Raw genomic sequence first — 15,991 nt, forward strand, 5'->3', positions numbered from 1 at the left:
TCCTTCCCCTGTCAATGACACCCTCAAGAACATGAGGGTCTGACCATGGATATGTCATTACATTCACTCCCACCTCAGGTCATTGCCAGGGGCAGGGAAAGGACTCTCTCCCTGAGGAGAAGGGTGTCCTTTCCTGGTGGGCGATATATGTTGTTGGGAAGAGCCAGGAAGTTGTGTTGTAGTTTTCCCTGTCCAAGTTTTATTTTTCCCTTCTGTTATCAATATTGTTTTTGTTCCGTTTGTTCCTTATCTTGTTGCTGTTCCCAAGAAATTGTTCTTATCCCAGGCCAGGATCTTTGCCTTTTGTGCTTTCCATTGGGGGTGGGAGGGCAGAGAGGGCAGCGCACTTTTAACAGGAGCAGGAAATTGGGGAATCCCATTCCTGAAGCCCGGCCCATGGAAACCGAGCATCCCAGCTGGCCCCAGACCCGGTGGCCATGGCAACAGCCTTGGGAGCGGGTCCCTGGCTGGGGCTGTGGGAACCTCTTCCCTCTGGTGCCCAGGGACAGGAGTGGAGGGAACGGCTGCAGCTGAGTCGGGGCAGGCTCAGGTTGGATGTCAGGAATAGGTTTTTGCCCAGAGGCTGCTGGGGCCCTGCCCAGGCTCCCCAGGGAAGGGTCCCAGCTCCAGGGCTCTCTGAGCTGCAGCAGCGTTTGGCCAGCACTGCCAGGCCCAGGCTGGCATTGTTGGGGTGTCCTGTGCAGGGCCAGCAGTTGGACTGGAGGATCCTGATGGGTCCCTCCCAGCTCAGCCAATTCTGTGGTTCTGGGATCCCATGAGCCTGGGAATGGGACCACCAGTGGTTGCCATGGCAATGGGCTGTGGCTGCAGGCCTGAGCTGGTGTCCATGGCAACCACCCCTGGCATGGGGTCTCCATGGAGCTGCTGAGGGACTGAGCATAGCAACAGGGGGCTGGTGATGGTTGCCATGGAAACAGACCATAGCAACAGGGGGCTGGTGATGGTTTCCATGGAAACTGAACACAGCAACAGGGACCTGGTGATGGTTGCCTGCTAAGGATCAAATTTGTCAGAGGCACTCAGAGGGGTTCCATGGGGACTTTCCATGAGTCTCCAGGCTGTTCCAATGCTGGAATGTCCAGGCAGGAACAGGGGCCCCATGGAGACCTTCTAGGTGTTTCTGGGATGGTAAAGAGCCCTGTGGTCAGAGGCAGTCACAGCCATTCCATGGTGACATCCCAGGGGACCTTGGGCTGCAAAGGCACCGATCTGTCACAGGCACTCACGGTGGCTCCACGGTGACATCCCAGGAGTCACCAGGCTGCCAAAGAGCTGGGATGTCCCAGACACTCAAAGGGGATCCTGTCATGGGCACAGAGGGAGCTTCAGGCAAAAGCTTTATTTCTTTATTGGAGAAACTCCTGCTGAGACCTGAGGTGCAGAAAGTACACCCAACTGCCACCATGGATCCTCAAACCTTTGCAGGGCTCCTAGACTGCTGAAATTTCTTCTAAGAGAGGAGACTGGGAACAGCTGGATCCAATCCCAGCCCAAGAATTTTTCAAAGGTTTATGTGTAAAAGATTGGAAAGGGGGAATTGAACTTAAACGCTATTTGTCCCACAGGATTAATGATGGAATACCAGATATATTTATATAAATACAACTCTGATTGATTCTGATCATGATCGGACAGAAAGATTTTAACCCGAGTTATTTACTCCACAGTTCAGGAGCTTTATCAATTATTAGAATATCATGCTCTAGAAAGCAATTTTGAAGTCAACAGATTGGTCTATGACATCAGAGAGTTTGTTGTGGAAGTCACTGAGCAGCTACAGCATCGCAGAGGGGATTCTATGACATCACAGAGCAGGCTGTGGCACCATGGCATGGCTGGATGACATCATAGAGCTGGCTGTGAGGTTCAAAGTATGTGCTGTGACATTAAAGAGCGCCAGTATGACATCACAGAAAAGGTCTTGTGGCATCACTGAGGAGTTTGTGACATCACAAAGCTGTCTGTGACATCATAGTGTGAGGCAAGAGAGCAGACTCTGCCATCATCGAGGGTGTCTCTGTGATATCAGAGAGTGGGTTGTGACATCACAGAGACTTCTGTGACATCACAGAGCAGATGTAGCACATCATAGGGTGACATCTCATAGATAGCTGTGTGAGATCACAGGGGCTGTGTGACAACCCAGAGTGGGCTGTGACATCACTGGTGGCTGTGTGACATTGCAAAAGAGCTGTGAGGCATCACAGGGGCTGTGACATCACAGGGGCAGTGTGACATCACAGGGGCTGGGTGACATCACTAATGGCTGTGTGACATCACAGGTGACTGTGCGACGTCACTGGGGAGGTCACTCTGCCCCGGCCCCCCTCACAGTTCTCCCCAGAGCAGTCCAACCCTGCTCGTGCACAGCGGGGTCCCCTGTCCTCCTGGGTCCCCCCGTCCCCGGCCCCACAGCCTCCCCCAGAGGATGTTCCATGAGATCGACCCCAGAGCCTGACACGGGGACGGGGGGGCGGGGCCCTGGGGGTGGCACAGGGGGACAGGGACCCCCCGGCAGCATCCCCATGTTCCCCAGGGCCAGAGCCTGGGCCAGGGCTCCTTCACCCTGTTACAATCGAGGCCTTGAGAACACTGAAAAAATCCCTGGCAAGGGATCAGCAAAAACCAGGTTTAATATTAAGGGACAGCAGCACAAAGTTCATTGGCAAGAGTCACTTTGCTCCTTAGTGGACACTTCTGGAACACCAAGGAAACAAAACAACCACAAAACCAAACCAAATCCAGGCAATCAGACCAGAAATGAACCGACAACTGTCCCTGTGTGTGTGTGTGACCCAAGGACAGTGAGGGCAAGGATAAAAGGAATATGCCGAAAAGGTCAACAGAACTCAAACTTAACAGGACTTAACTGATACCTTTAAATTTAACTGATACCATCAACTTCACAACTTAGAAAATAACAGAGCTTAACAGTATTTAACCTAACTTATAACCTATGACTTAGCAATGTAACAGAGGAATAACACTTAACAATATTCCACTTAACTTATATTAAACATAACAACTTAGTAAAAGAAGAACTCTTAGCAACATTTAACTTAGCTTAAACCTTGTGACTTAACCTAACTTACAGGTCTGACAGACTCAGCTATCCAAGGCAATAAAATTCCTCAGAGAGCAGCATTTTTTCCACATTTCCCCAGCACAGGCACTCCTGTGTGCACACAGACACCAAGAGTCAGTGCAAGGCACCTGGGAAAAATTCCCCTGAGGGCAGGAAATGCTCACTGTGAATCCTTTGGCATCTCCCCAGAAAGTGAAGGGTTGAGCCTGGAGGAGTTGGGGGATCAGCCCAGGCTCCGTCGATGTTGGGGATCCCTGAGTGCAGCAAACGGGAGAGTTCCCGGGTGGGAGAGGCGCCACTCAGAGGGAGTCGCCGGCCCGGGAGAGCTCCAAGGGCTCTTTTTGGAGCGCTGTTTGCAGGGCCCCAGGAGAGGGGCTTCAGTCCCAGAAATGGTTCATCCTGGCCACACTTGGCACCAACAGCTTTCTTTGGCAGTGTGAGAACAGGGATGTTGTGTCACCGAGGGAACAAAAACAGTTCCCAGGGCTGCTACTAATGGAACCAGGCACTGGTTGGGCAGCAGCAGTGCCTGGAGCAGACAGTGTTTGTGATGAGCTGCAGAGGAGCTGAGCCCAGAGGCTTTTGGCCAAGGCTGAGCCCCAAGGAGCATTTCTCAGCTGGCAGGGTGGCCTGAGAAGGGGAGAGGGGGGAATGCAGCAGCACAGGGCCCATGGAACCAAGGGACCATTGTGACACTGCGGGGCCCTGTGAGACCAAGGGACCACTGTGACACTGTGGGGCCTGTGAGACCAAGGGACCATTGTGACACTGTGGGGCCTCATGGAATCATCGTCAGCACTGTGACTTTGCTGGGCCTCATGGAACCAAGGGACTCTACTGACACTGTGTGGCTCCATGGAGTGTAGAGATCATTGTGACACTGAGTGGCCCCTTCAAACCAAGGGTCCATTGTGACACCAAGGGGCCTCATGGCACCATGGAGACCGTTGTGACACTTTGGGGTGTCATGGAACCAAGGGGCCATTGTGACACTGCAAGACTCCATGGAGCCAAAGGTCCATTATGACATTGCAGGGCCTCATGAAACCATGGGGAGACCATTAAGACACTTCACAGCCTCATGGAACCAGGGAGCCATTGTGACACTGAGGGGACTCATGGAATCATGGAGACCATTGTGATACTGCAGGGCCTTATGAAACCTAGGGACCATTGTGACACTGCCGGACCCCTTGGAAACAAGTCACTGTGGGGCCCCATAAAAGTAAGGGAACAAAGAACAGCTCTGGCTGGTTTGGCCTTCCAGGGACCATCTGACTGGTCCAACTGACCTTGGCATGTTGAGGGTCTCTTCTCTGCTGCTGCTGAAACACTGGGGCTCCATGTTTTCCTTCCTATGGAAATGATCTCTCCTCCTCCAAGCACCCGTGACCAGAATTGGGATTTCACCTCCTAATTTCCTTATATCCAGTGATTGTTCCAATAGGAATATTGCCAGGAGAAGTCTGTCTTGCAGTGGTTTCACAAGGGTCACTTCCCATCTCTCCTCAAACCACTGGGGAAGGCTCCATGCTTTCCTTCCCATGGAAAAGAACTGTCCTGCTTCTCCAGGTGCCTATAGCCAAGATTGGGCTTCCACCTCCAAAATTCCCATAATCCAAAGACTACTCCCAGACAAAATCTGCCATTCCTGACAAGTCTGGCTGGCCTTGGCCTAGTCAGTCTCTCACCCACCTTTCAAACCTTAGGCTCTGTGTTTTCCTTCCTATGAAAAAGAACTGTCCTGCACCTCTAGGAACCCATGGCCAGAATTGGGATTTCACCTCCAACATTCCCTATTCTGATAGACTGGAGGAGATTGTTGGCTTGAAACATTTCATGTGTAGGGGAGGAAGGGGCAGGTCCAGCCTTGCCCTGCCCTGGAACCCCAATCCCCCCAGAGCCTCTATCCCAGCCCAGCAGAGGCTGCCAGTCCCTGGCACAGCACAGGCAATGCTCCACAGCCACCTCTGCAGCCCCAGCCCAGCTCCTGAGTGACCAAATGACCCACAGTCCCACCTGGGGGGAAGGGCCCAGGATGACCAAGGGGAATTGAAGGCTGACCACAAGGCAAGCACACATCTTGAACCTACCTCCTCTTGGAATTTCCATCTTACCAGTGCTGGAATCCAGGAGCTGGTACCTGTGTATGTGCTTCTCTGGATCTTTTATGCCTTTCTCTCTTTCTGTGTCTTTTTCTATTTCTGTGCTCCTGCAAATATTGAGTAACTTAAAATTGAACAGGCTTAGAGTTTGTGAAGTTGAATGGGCCAAGTCAATGCTTTCAGAAGTGTTTATTTTGACTGATTATCTGTTGTAGTTTGACATAAGAAGAATTTTAAAAAGTAGTACAAAACTTTTTGTGTAACTGACAATCTGTTAAACCACTAAGATACTGAACAGGCCTCTGTTAAACACAAATGTTAAACACAAAAAATCCCAGGAACCTCCTCTTTCTTTTCCAGTCAACAAAGAAGCAGTGGGCCCTGGCCCTGGCCCCCATCTCAACCAAACCAAACCAAACCAAACCAAACCAAACCAAACCAAACCAAACCAAGCAACCCTGCTGTGGGCTGAGCCCCTTTCCTCCTCCCCAGGCTGCCCCTCCTCCCCATCGGCCCCATTCTAACCAAACCAAACCCCAACAACTACCAAACAGGAAAACAAAAAAGGGTACAAAACCCCAACCAAAACAAAGCCAGCCACAGCTATTAAAATCTTACCATCAAGTCCCTTTCCTCCAACACAACTCAAACCAAAAACTCCTACAACCCACAACCCAGAAAAAATAACCCTACAACTAAAAACTTAAACACAAAAAAAAAAGTCAAAAACAAACCATAAAACCAATCCTAACACAGCCAAACCACAACTTCCACCACAACTTACTGGCAGGTCAGGTGTCAGTCCTTTCAAAACGTAAATCCTCCCTTGAGTATAGGAAAAAAGCAAAATATAAGCATATAAAAAACAGTATGAAACCATCAAATGCATTAAAAAAGAAAATTAATCCCAAATAAAAAAAAATAGGAAACATTACCTAAATCTAAAAACTATAATCCTCTTATAAACTATAAAGAAAAAACTCTTTTTCTTTAAAACAAAAAAAACTATTAAAAATATTTTCAAAATAATATCAAACAAAAACCTCCATACTAAAATAAAAAAATGTTAAAATAACTGGAATTTCATCAAAAGTTTAAACAGGAACAAAAGTCCAGTATCTTCAAGAGAAAATCTCTATTCCCAGAGATAAAAATAATTTTAAAAGTAAATAATAAAAACTTTTACCTTTAAACAACTCATCTTTTAAACAATACCCCATAAGTCAACATGGCCCATCAGCAAACTGTAAAAAAGCTTGTAGCAATAAAAATGACTTCACAATAACTAACTTCTGCCAGCAACTGCTATCCATGACCAAATAAAGAACCACAAAAACCCTAATTTTTACTCTTGTAAAAAAATCTCCATATGCTTAACACGAAAACTTCTCTCTCAAGGTAATCTAATAAAAAGACTACTCTAGAAATAGTAAACTAACTAGAAATTTCAAGTTTAGTTTCTCCAATTATCAGTAAAAAGTTGTAAAGACAAAAAAAGTGTAATAAAGACTTTATTTTAATTCTTTCTACTTTTTTCTTTTTTAATTTGCTTTTAATAAAATTCATTTATACCTTATTAAAATTTTAGGCCTACTTTACCTTTCTTGTAATCCTATCTTACAACAAAATACATACATAAATAATTACCCAACAATAAAACCCACCACACTCACAAATACATTAATTAAGAAATCTCAAGATTAGAAAAATCTTGAATTAACAAACCAAAACCACTACAAAGTCATAAAGAACCTTTTGCCAAAGTTTCTCTGCTTTTGTAAAGTTACCAGTAAAGGCTGTTTTGTTGTTTTGAGCTCCTGAGAATCTCCTGTTGGTATTTCTCCGGGGAGTCCAACTCACAGTACACAAACAATTCTAATTCACTTTAAATGCCTCAGTGAGAGATTTGTTTCAGGGATGGGAGTCAGGGCTTGTCCGTCCTGCTCGGCACAGCCCAGGCAGGGCTTTCCCAGCCGCATTCCACACTCCATTTCCCAGCTGGAGCCGCTGGTGCCTCTGAGTTGTGCTGCCCCAGCCCCAGGGACGCTCTCCTTGTCTACCCATTCCCCCACGGTCTCTGGGCAGGGATGGCCTCAGTGGGGGCTGCTGACATCCTCAGCACCTTGGAGGCTGCTGCTGAATTTTCCTGCTGCAGAGGCTTGTTCAGCCTTCAGCTCTCCAGAGCAGGAATTCTGTGTCCCAGGGCTCATTAACATTCAGAACACCTTAAGAACCCAAGCCTCTGGAGTTTGATTTAAGTGTTGATTGTATTTAGATGTTCAAATATTTGTGGTTAATTTGATAGATTTCAGTAGTGTGTTCTAAGTGAATGTATGATATTTAAAAAGACAGTGAGAAAAGATTTTTTAGGTCCTGTTAGGGACTTCTTCCTGTTCATAAATCAGTCTGTGCAGTCTCCTATTGACACTGAATCCAAGTAGCTCCTCATTCAGTTGTAATAGATATGAAAATCAAGACCCTTCATGGCTGACAATCAATCAGACTCTGTCCCTACCCCCACCCCACCATTTCCCCCATCCAAGGCCTGGCACTCAGAGCAGCCTTGTGCAAATCTGAGCTCCCTCCAGCCCAGGCTGCACCTGCAGCTTTCAGCTCCTTGGCTCCAACTCCCACCTGCTTTCCTTGGAGAAGGATCTGCCCAAGACACAGAGGGATGTTCATTTCTTGTCAGCCAAAAAAGCCAAGGGAAGTCACAGCTCCATCAAATGCAAAAGTCATTCCTTTGTTGGGTATTAAATCCACATTCTACAGCAGACAGCCTGAGAGCAATGGAAAACACCTTCTGTGCCCAGCACAGATCCCAAGGTCCCCCCAAACCCTCCCTGCCCCAGTTCTGCCCAGATTTGCACTTTGCATACACGAGTCACACACTGAAGTCAGGATCTCCCTCCATGCCCAGAGGGAGGAAAAGAGAGAACGGGGACGAAGAGCTCTCCTGTGCAGAGCCAAAGTCCAAGTGCCTCTGCAGTGGGAACCACAACTCATCAGGTTTGTGTCCTTTGGGCTCAGGGACTGGTGATACTCAGAGGCACAGAAAGGTTTCTTGCCAACAAACACTAGTTGAATATTTGAACAGTTTAACAACCATCACAGCTCTTTCCTCAGCTCTCTGTGATGTTCCAGTGGCATCTGACATGTCCCCCATCCCCAAGGGATTTCTGTACAGGAACACTTTTAGACAAAGACATAAGGTAATTCTGTGATAGATAAAAACACAATTAAGATGATATTTATTATATATTTATTTGAACTTCAGAAATATTGGGCAATTTCTTCCAGCTCAAAGCATGAAGCCAGTCAGTTGAGAGGCACTTGAATGAGCAGAGAGCATCTAGAGGAGGAAATCAGAGAGCAGTAGAAGTACATAGATCCACCTGCTGTAAAGGAAGAGATGTCCGTAGACATGGCCATTTCAACAGAAGAGCTGAAAACACCTGAAGGAAAATGGAGAGGAAGTAATAAAGAAAATATTGGTCACACCAGTAGAAGGCAAGATCAGTATTTTTCCTCCTGCCATCTGTACACCTCCAGGAAATTCCTGTTCCTGATGGGAAAACTGTGCCATTTCTTAACAGTACTCAAATGACCTAGATAATAAAGATTTGCTTGTATATTATGAAACTAACAGATAATAAAAGCTGTGCCCCTATCCAGGCAGACATCACTTGTGTGCCCATGAACAGGCAGTGCCACTTGTGCCCTGAGGTGCCCAGCTGGGATTGGATCACTCAGAGAGCACTTGAGGGAGAACAGAGCACCTTGTAAGCTGCAGGTCCCTGACAGCCCTGAAGGGCCCCTGTCCCATCAACATCTGCTCTGCTCCAGTCTGAAATAGGGCCCAGCATGGTGCCAGGGTCATCAGAGAGCTCAGGTGTGTGCTGGAATTCAATGCCCTCCCCATCCCGCAGCAGCCCTGCATTTCCCTCCTGCAGCCTTGGTCTCCAGCACAGCCATGGAGGCTCTTTGGGCTCTGGACTGTTGCTGCAGCCCCCAAGGGCAGCTGAGCTCTGCCTTTGGCACAGTCAGGCCTGGCCAGCGCAGGCCATGCTCAGCAATTGCTTGTGTGTGCCTGGCCTTGCTGTCAGCCCCGGCAGCGGCTGCGTGGCCCCTTTGTGGCCCTGTGCTGGCCCAGCCATGGTGGCCCAGCCCCTGTGCAGGCCCAGCCCAGGCCAGGAGCATTGCGGCTGGGAACGGCCCCTGTGCCGTGGTGCCCACAGCAGCCTTGGGGCTCTGTGCCCCATGGCCTCTCTGCTGGGCAGCCTCTGCCAGCTCCTGCAGAGCCCATGGCACCTGTGGGCCTTCACAGACAGCCCTGCCCCAGGCTCTGTGGCCTCTGGGCCAGCAGAGAGGCAGCCAGGGCTGGCCATTGCCAGGAACAGGCCCTGAGCCCCGCAGGAGGATGGAGCTGGGCCACAGCCAAACTCAGCCCAGGCCAAAGCTGGCCTCAGCAGCCAGGGCTGCCAATGCATGGGCACAGAGGCTGGTGCTGACAAATGTCCTGGGCCCCCTCCCTGCTCTGTCCATGCCACCAAGGGCACCGAGCAGCCTCCTCTCTGGGCCACTTGCCTGTTTGCAATGCCTTGCACAGGCGCTGGCCCTGCCTCACAAGGCCTGGCCTGAGTCTTTGCCCTGCATGCTCAGCCAGGCTGAGATGGACACTGATCGTTTCTGGGCCAGGCTCTCTGAGCCCAGCCCAGCTCCCTGCAAGCTCTGCCAGCTGCCCTGAGCTCTGGGCAGCACCAAGGGCCTCTTCCCAGCCCAGCCCAGCCGGCTCTGGCCCCACAGCTCTGCTCAGGCCAGGCTGCTCTGGGCACTGCCCCACGGCCTCAGCCCCTGGCAAGGGCACAGCAGCAGCTGCAGCTGCCACAGGACTCAGCCCCAGCCATGGGGGAAGGTGCTTGGCCAAAGCCAAAGGAGGCTCCCTGGCTGCCCTACTGCCCTCGGGCTGAGGTGCTGAGAGGTCTGCAGCCCCTGCTGCCATCTCATCTGCCCAGGGCAGCACAAAAGCCCTGGCCTTGGGGCCCTCAAGGGCTGCTCCTGCTCCACGTCCAGAGCCCATGCCAAAGCTGGGGCAGGCACCAAGCTGTGCCCATTTCTGTTCATTGCTGCTCTGCTGGGGATGGATCCTCAGCCACTTGGAGGTTGCTGATGAATTTTGCTCCTCCAGAGGCCTCTTCTTTCTTGAGCTACTCAGTTGAGGAATTCAGTGAAAAAGGCTATTAAACATTTGTTTAAAACATTTAAACAAGAAAACCCCCCTGGAAAATTTGAAGTTTTCAATTTTTCTGCGGTTAATTAGTCAGATTTCAGAGGTATATTTAAAGTGAATATGGTATATTGAAAACTAAGCAGAGAGAACTGGTTTTGTCCAGTTTTCTTTTCTTGTTTATAGATAGGTATCAGCAATGTCCAGTTGATATTGACCCCTAACCCCTTCAAATGCAGTCTGAATAGATATGAAAATCATGACCCTTCATGGCTGACAATCAATCACACTTTGTTCCTACCCCACCCTGCCATTTCCCTCACCCAACCCCTGGCACTCAGAGCAGCTGAGGAATGGAGTCACATCCAGGGGTGTCCCCAGGGCTCAGAATTGGGGCTCAGTCAGTTCAATCTCTTTATTGCTGATCTGGATGAGGCCATCAAGGGCACCATCAGTCAGTTCCCAGGTGAGCCCAAGCTGGGTGGGAGTGTGGCTTTGCTGGAGGGCAGGAAGCTCTGCAGAGGGATCTGGACAGGCTGGAGCCATCCATGGGCCCAGGACAATTGAATGAGGTTCACCAAGGCCGGCGGACAAGCCCTGCCCTGGGCTCACAATCAGGCTCCAAATCCCTGGCTGTGCCCTGCCCCGATCCCCACAGCCTGTCCTGTATCCTTCATCCCTGCATTGCCAGGGACTTTGTGGGACAAGGGTACTCTGCTCTGAATATGGAGGGAGGTGCAAGTGCCACCATTGGAGTGGGAAGCACAACTCATCAAGTTTGTGTCCTTTGGGGATCAGGAACTGGTGAGACTCAGAGGCACGGAAAGTTTCTCTTCATGGCAAACAGACCCAAGTTGAGCAGGAAACAATTTAATAACAATCACTCTCTTCCCTGAGCTATGTGCAATGTCTAAGCAGCATCTGATGTTCAATATCCACAAGTGATTTCCATACTAAAATTAATTTCAGGCAAACGGCGTTTTGTGATAGGTATAAACACAATTAAGTTCTTGTATCAGCGTGCTCATCCTTGAGTGGGGGCAAAACAGCTCAAAGAATTCCTGATTTGCAGAGCTGACAGCGGTGGATGGAGAAGGGACTCAGGCTGCTCTTGGTGTTGAGGAAATGCTGAAAGCAGCCTGACTCATTTCATCTCCTCATGCCCTGGCTGATCTCCCCTCTTTCCCCTTCCACCCATTGGCTTTTGTCTCCCACCAGCAACCCCGGTAAAGAGCCCGGCTCTGTGTTCTCCATCCCCTCCTGGCTGGCACTGCCAGGCTGGCATGAGGAGCCCCTCAGCCTTCCCTGCTCTGGGCTGGACCAGCCCAGCTCCCTCAGCCTCTGCTCACAGCCCAAGGGCTCCAGCCCCACCTTGGAGGCCCTTCCCAGACCCTGCTCCAGCTGCCAGACATCTTTCCTGCCCTGGGGAACCCAACCCAGGCCACAGTGACCTGGATAATCCCCATCCTTGATGTCCTGGTCACACAGCCCTGGCCCCTTGTCCCCATGTCAGGCTCTGGGGTGGATCCTGTGGAACATCCTTTGGTGGAGGCTGTGGCTCCAGGTGGTCTGGGGGGATCCCAGGGGACAGGGACCCTGCTGGGCATGAACAGCATTGGACTTGTTGGGAGAAACTGTGAGGGGGAGCTGGGGCAGAGTGACCAAGCCAGTGACCTGACACAGCCCTGCTGGGTTGTCACACAGCCCTGCTGGGATGCCACAGCCTGCTCTGTGATGTCACAGCCCAGTCTCTAATGTCACAGAGCTGGTCTCTGATGTCACACCAGAGTCTGTGATGCCATAGTCTGCCCTGTGATGTCACAGGTGGATCTGTGATGTCACAGATATGGCCTATGATGTCATAGCTGCTCAATGACCTCACATAACCCACTCTGTGATGTCACAGCCCACTCTGTCACCTCTTGCTACCAGATGAGAAATTGTCTACACCAGCTGAGCTGAACACCTGGAGCTTGTTCTCCACAACTCCAGGCCTATGGAAACCACACAATGCCCATTGTGTGAGAAGGAGAACTGGAAGCTCACCAGCCTCAGTGTCCTGCCAGATCAGCCAGGCCCACTGGAACATTAGGGTCCACCATCAGCAAGGATCACCAGAGAGACCCCCAGGGCAGAAGAACCCATGGGTAAAGGGGAGGGGAAATATGTCAATTATTTTGGAGAAATTATTATCATATGTATGTTTAGTCCAGGACAATCAATGAATATGTGTGCACAATACAGAATATAAAGAGAAACCTTTCTGTACTCAGCCTACATAGCTTTGAGAGGAGCTATCCCCTGTGCATCCAGCTGAATTAAGAATGCTGCTTCTTAATGCTACACTGGTGCTAAGGAGTTCTCTCTTTTACTGAATTTTTGGTAACACTCCCACTGCCAAGGAAAGCTCTGTCTCCTGCTGTTCACAAACAGAGAAGGGCTGGTGGCAGATGTGGGGCTCGGAGGCTGCCTGGGCCACAGTGACCATGAAATAATCAAGTTTTCAATGTTCTGTGAAAGAAGGAGGGGCAGCAACAAAACTTCTGCACTGGAATTAGGAAGGGCAGACTTTGGCCTATTTAGGATGCAGATTTGGGGAGCACCAAATCAGGTACTGATTGTTTTAAGGGAAACAGGCCTTAAAAACAAAGGAGTCCAGGAAGGAAGGACACATTTCAAGAAAATCATCTTTAGGGGGAAGGAGCAGCCTGTCACAGTGCGGCAAAAGATGAGCTAGTGAGGTAAATGTCTGGCCTGGCAGGGCATGGAGCTTTCCTAGGAACTCAGGGAAAAAGGGCCATCAACTCAGGAAGTATTTAAGGATATTGTTAGGTTATGCAGAAACAAAAGTTGGGTGGTGAAAACTCAATTAGAACTTAACCTGGCAGCTTCTGTAAGAAGAATAAAAAATGTTTTTTTAAAAAGTTTATAACAAAAGGAGGGAGAAGAAGAACCACAACCCTTTATTGATTCCAGTTGATAACAGAGTAACTGAAGATAAGTAAAAGACTAAGCTACTTAATATCTTGTTTTTATTTTCAATATTAGGACAGGCTGTCCTCAGGACAAGTGTTCTCCTGAGATGGTAGATGAGCACAGGGAGCAGAACAGCCCCCTGGAATCACGGAGGAAGCAGTTGATGACCTGCTGAGACACTCAGATGCTCACAGGTGTATGGGTCAGATGGGATCCATCCTAGGGGGATGAGGGAGCTGGTGGATGAGCTCCCCAAGCTGCTCTCCATCATTTACCATCAGTGCTGGCTCCGCAGGGAGGTCCCAGAGGACTGGAGGTTTCAGTGTGACTCCATCCCCAAGAAGGGCTGGAAGGAGGATCTGGGGAACTCCAGGCCTGTCAGCCTGACCTGGATGCCCAGCGAGGTTATGGAACAGATCACCTTGAGTGCCATCACAGGGCACCCACAGGATGGCTGAGGGATGAGAGACAGCCAGCATGGATTTAGGGGTGCCAGGTCCTTCCTGACCAACCTGGTCTCCTTCTATGACCAGGTGACCCACCTGTGGATGCAGGAAAGGCTGTGGATGTTGTGTGCCGGCAATTCAGCAAAGCCTTTGACATTGTCTCTGTCAGCATTCCCTGGAAAAGCTGCAGCCCACAGCTTGGGCAGGTTCCCTCCTCGCTGGGAGATTTAAGAGCTGGCTGGAGGCTGGGCCCAGAGAGTGGTGGGGATGGTGCTGCACCCAGCTGGTGTCCAGGCACTGGTGGTGTCCCCCAGGGATCTGTGCTGGGCCCAGTCCTGTTTAATATCTTCACTGATGATCTGGGTGAGGGGATCAAGTCCACCACTCACAAATTGCAGATGGCACCAAGCTGGGTGTGAGTGTGGATTCTGTGGGAGCATAGGAGGGCTTTGCACAGTTACTTGGACAGGTGGATCCAGGGGATGAATCCAATACAGTCAGGTTTAACAAGTCCAAATGCCGGGTCCTGCACTTTGGCCACAACAACCCCCACAGTGCTACAGGCTGGGGACAGAGTGGCTGGACAGCAGCCAGGCAGAAAGGGACCTGCAGCGACTGATGGACAGCAGGTTGGAAATGAGCCAGCAGTGTGCCCAGGTGGCCAAGAAGGCCAATGGCTCCTGGCCTGGATCAGGGATGGTGTGGCCAGCAGGAGCAGAGCTGCTGTGCCAACACTAATCTGCCCCCAGCTCTGCACACAGACATTGCTGCTTCAACTCCAGAGCAGGGAACATAAGGGCATCTCTGGAAAAAAATTGGCTGGGAGATCCTTTAGTTCCTTTAAAGCCACCAAGAGTGCAGCCCCTCATTGACACAGTCTCTGGCCACAGGGAAGGTGGAGAGAAACAAAATGAGAAATGGCAAAAACAATGACATTTCTTTGTGGACAATATGAAAAACTAATACAAAGGAAAAAAAGAACAAACCACAACCAAAGCAACAAGGAGTATGAAAGATGTCTTTTAGTAGAAGTGATTGGCAGAAATTGGCCAGCAGTTTAATGTTCCTAAAACCATCCAGTGATCAGTCTCCACAGTGCAGCCTTGAGCTCCTGGTTCCTCAGGCTGTAGACGAGGGGGTTCAGGACTGGAGGCACCACCGAGTACAGAACTGACAGGGCCAGATCCAAGGATGGGGAGGACATGGAGGGGGGCTTCAGGTAGGCAAACACTGCTGTGCTGACGAACAGAGAGACCACGGCCAGGTGAGGGAGGCAGGTGGAAAAGGCTTTGTGCCGTCCCTGCTCAGAGGGGATCCTCAGCACAGCCCTGAAGATCTGCACATAGGAGAAAATAATGAACACAAAACAACCAAATTCCAAACAGATTGAAAACCCAAGGAGCCCAAATTCCCTGAGGTTTGAGTGTGAACAGGTGAGCTTGAGGATCTGGGGTACCTCACAGAAGAACTGGCCCAGGGCATTGCCATGGCACAGAGGCAGGGAAAATATCGTGGCTGTGTGCATGACAGCAGTGAGAAAGGCACTGGCCCAGGCAGCTGCTGCCATGTGGGCACAAGCTCTGCTGCCCAGGAGGGTCCCGTAGTGCAGGGGTTTGCAGATGGACACATAGCGGTCATAGCACATGATGGTCAGGAGGTAATACTCTGATCCAAGAAAGAAGAAAACCAGAAAGACCTGAGCAGCACATCCAGTGTAGGAGATGTTCCTGGTGTCCCAGAGGGAATTGTGCATGGCTTTGGGGACAGTGGTGCAGATGGAGCCCAGGTCAGTGAGGGCCAGGTTGAGCAGGAAGAAGAACATGGGCGTGTGCAGGTGGTGGCCGCAGGCTATGGCGCTGATGATGAGGCCGTTGCCCAGGAGGGCAGCCAGGGAGATGCCCAGCAAGAGGCAGAAGTGCAGGAGCTGCAGCTGCTGCGTGTCTGCCAGTGCCAGCAGGAGGAAATGGCTGATGGAGCTGCTGTTGGACATTTCCTGTGCCTTGGCATTGGGATCTGTAAAAAAATTGATCATGGAACACTTGAGTTTGGAGAGGACTTTAAATATCCCAGCACAGCTTGGGGGCACTTTTCCCCCACTGCCTGCCCAGGGCTCTGCTGCCTGGAGCTGTCC

At 50.3% G+C, this 15,991-nt stretch overlaps 1 protein-coding gene across 1 annotated transcript; it reads right to left on the reverse strand.

The window, feature by feature from the left end:
• Positions 1–14,926: 14,926 nt before the first annotated feature.
• Positions 14,927–15,505, reverse strand: LOC141729939 (olfactory receptor 14J1-like). The gene has a single exon (XM_074546598.1). It carries the CDS (start codon positions 15,503–15,505, stop codon positions 14,927–14,929), a length of 579 nt encoding a protein of 192 aa, XP_074402699.1.
• Between the last annotated feature and the right edge of the window lie 486 nt (positions 15,506–15,991).

This window comes from Zonotrichia albicollis, chromosome 8 (genome assembly GCF_047830755.1).
Source record: "Zonotrichia albicollis isolate bZonAlb1 chromosome 8, bZonAlb1.hap1, whole genome shotgun sequence".
Classification (NCBI taxonomy): Eukaryota; Metazoa; Chordata; class Aves; order Passeriformes; family Passerellidae; genus Zonotrichia; species Zonotrichia albicollis.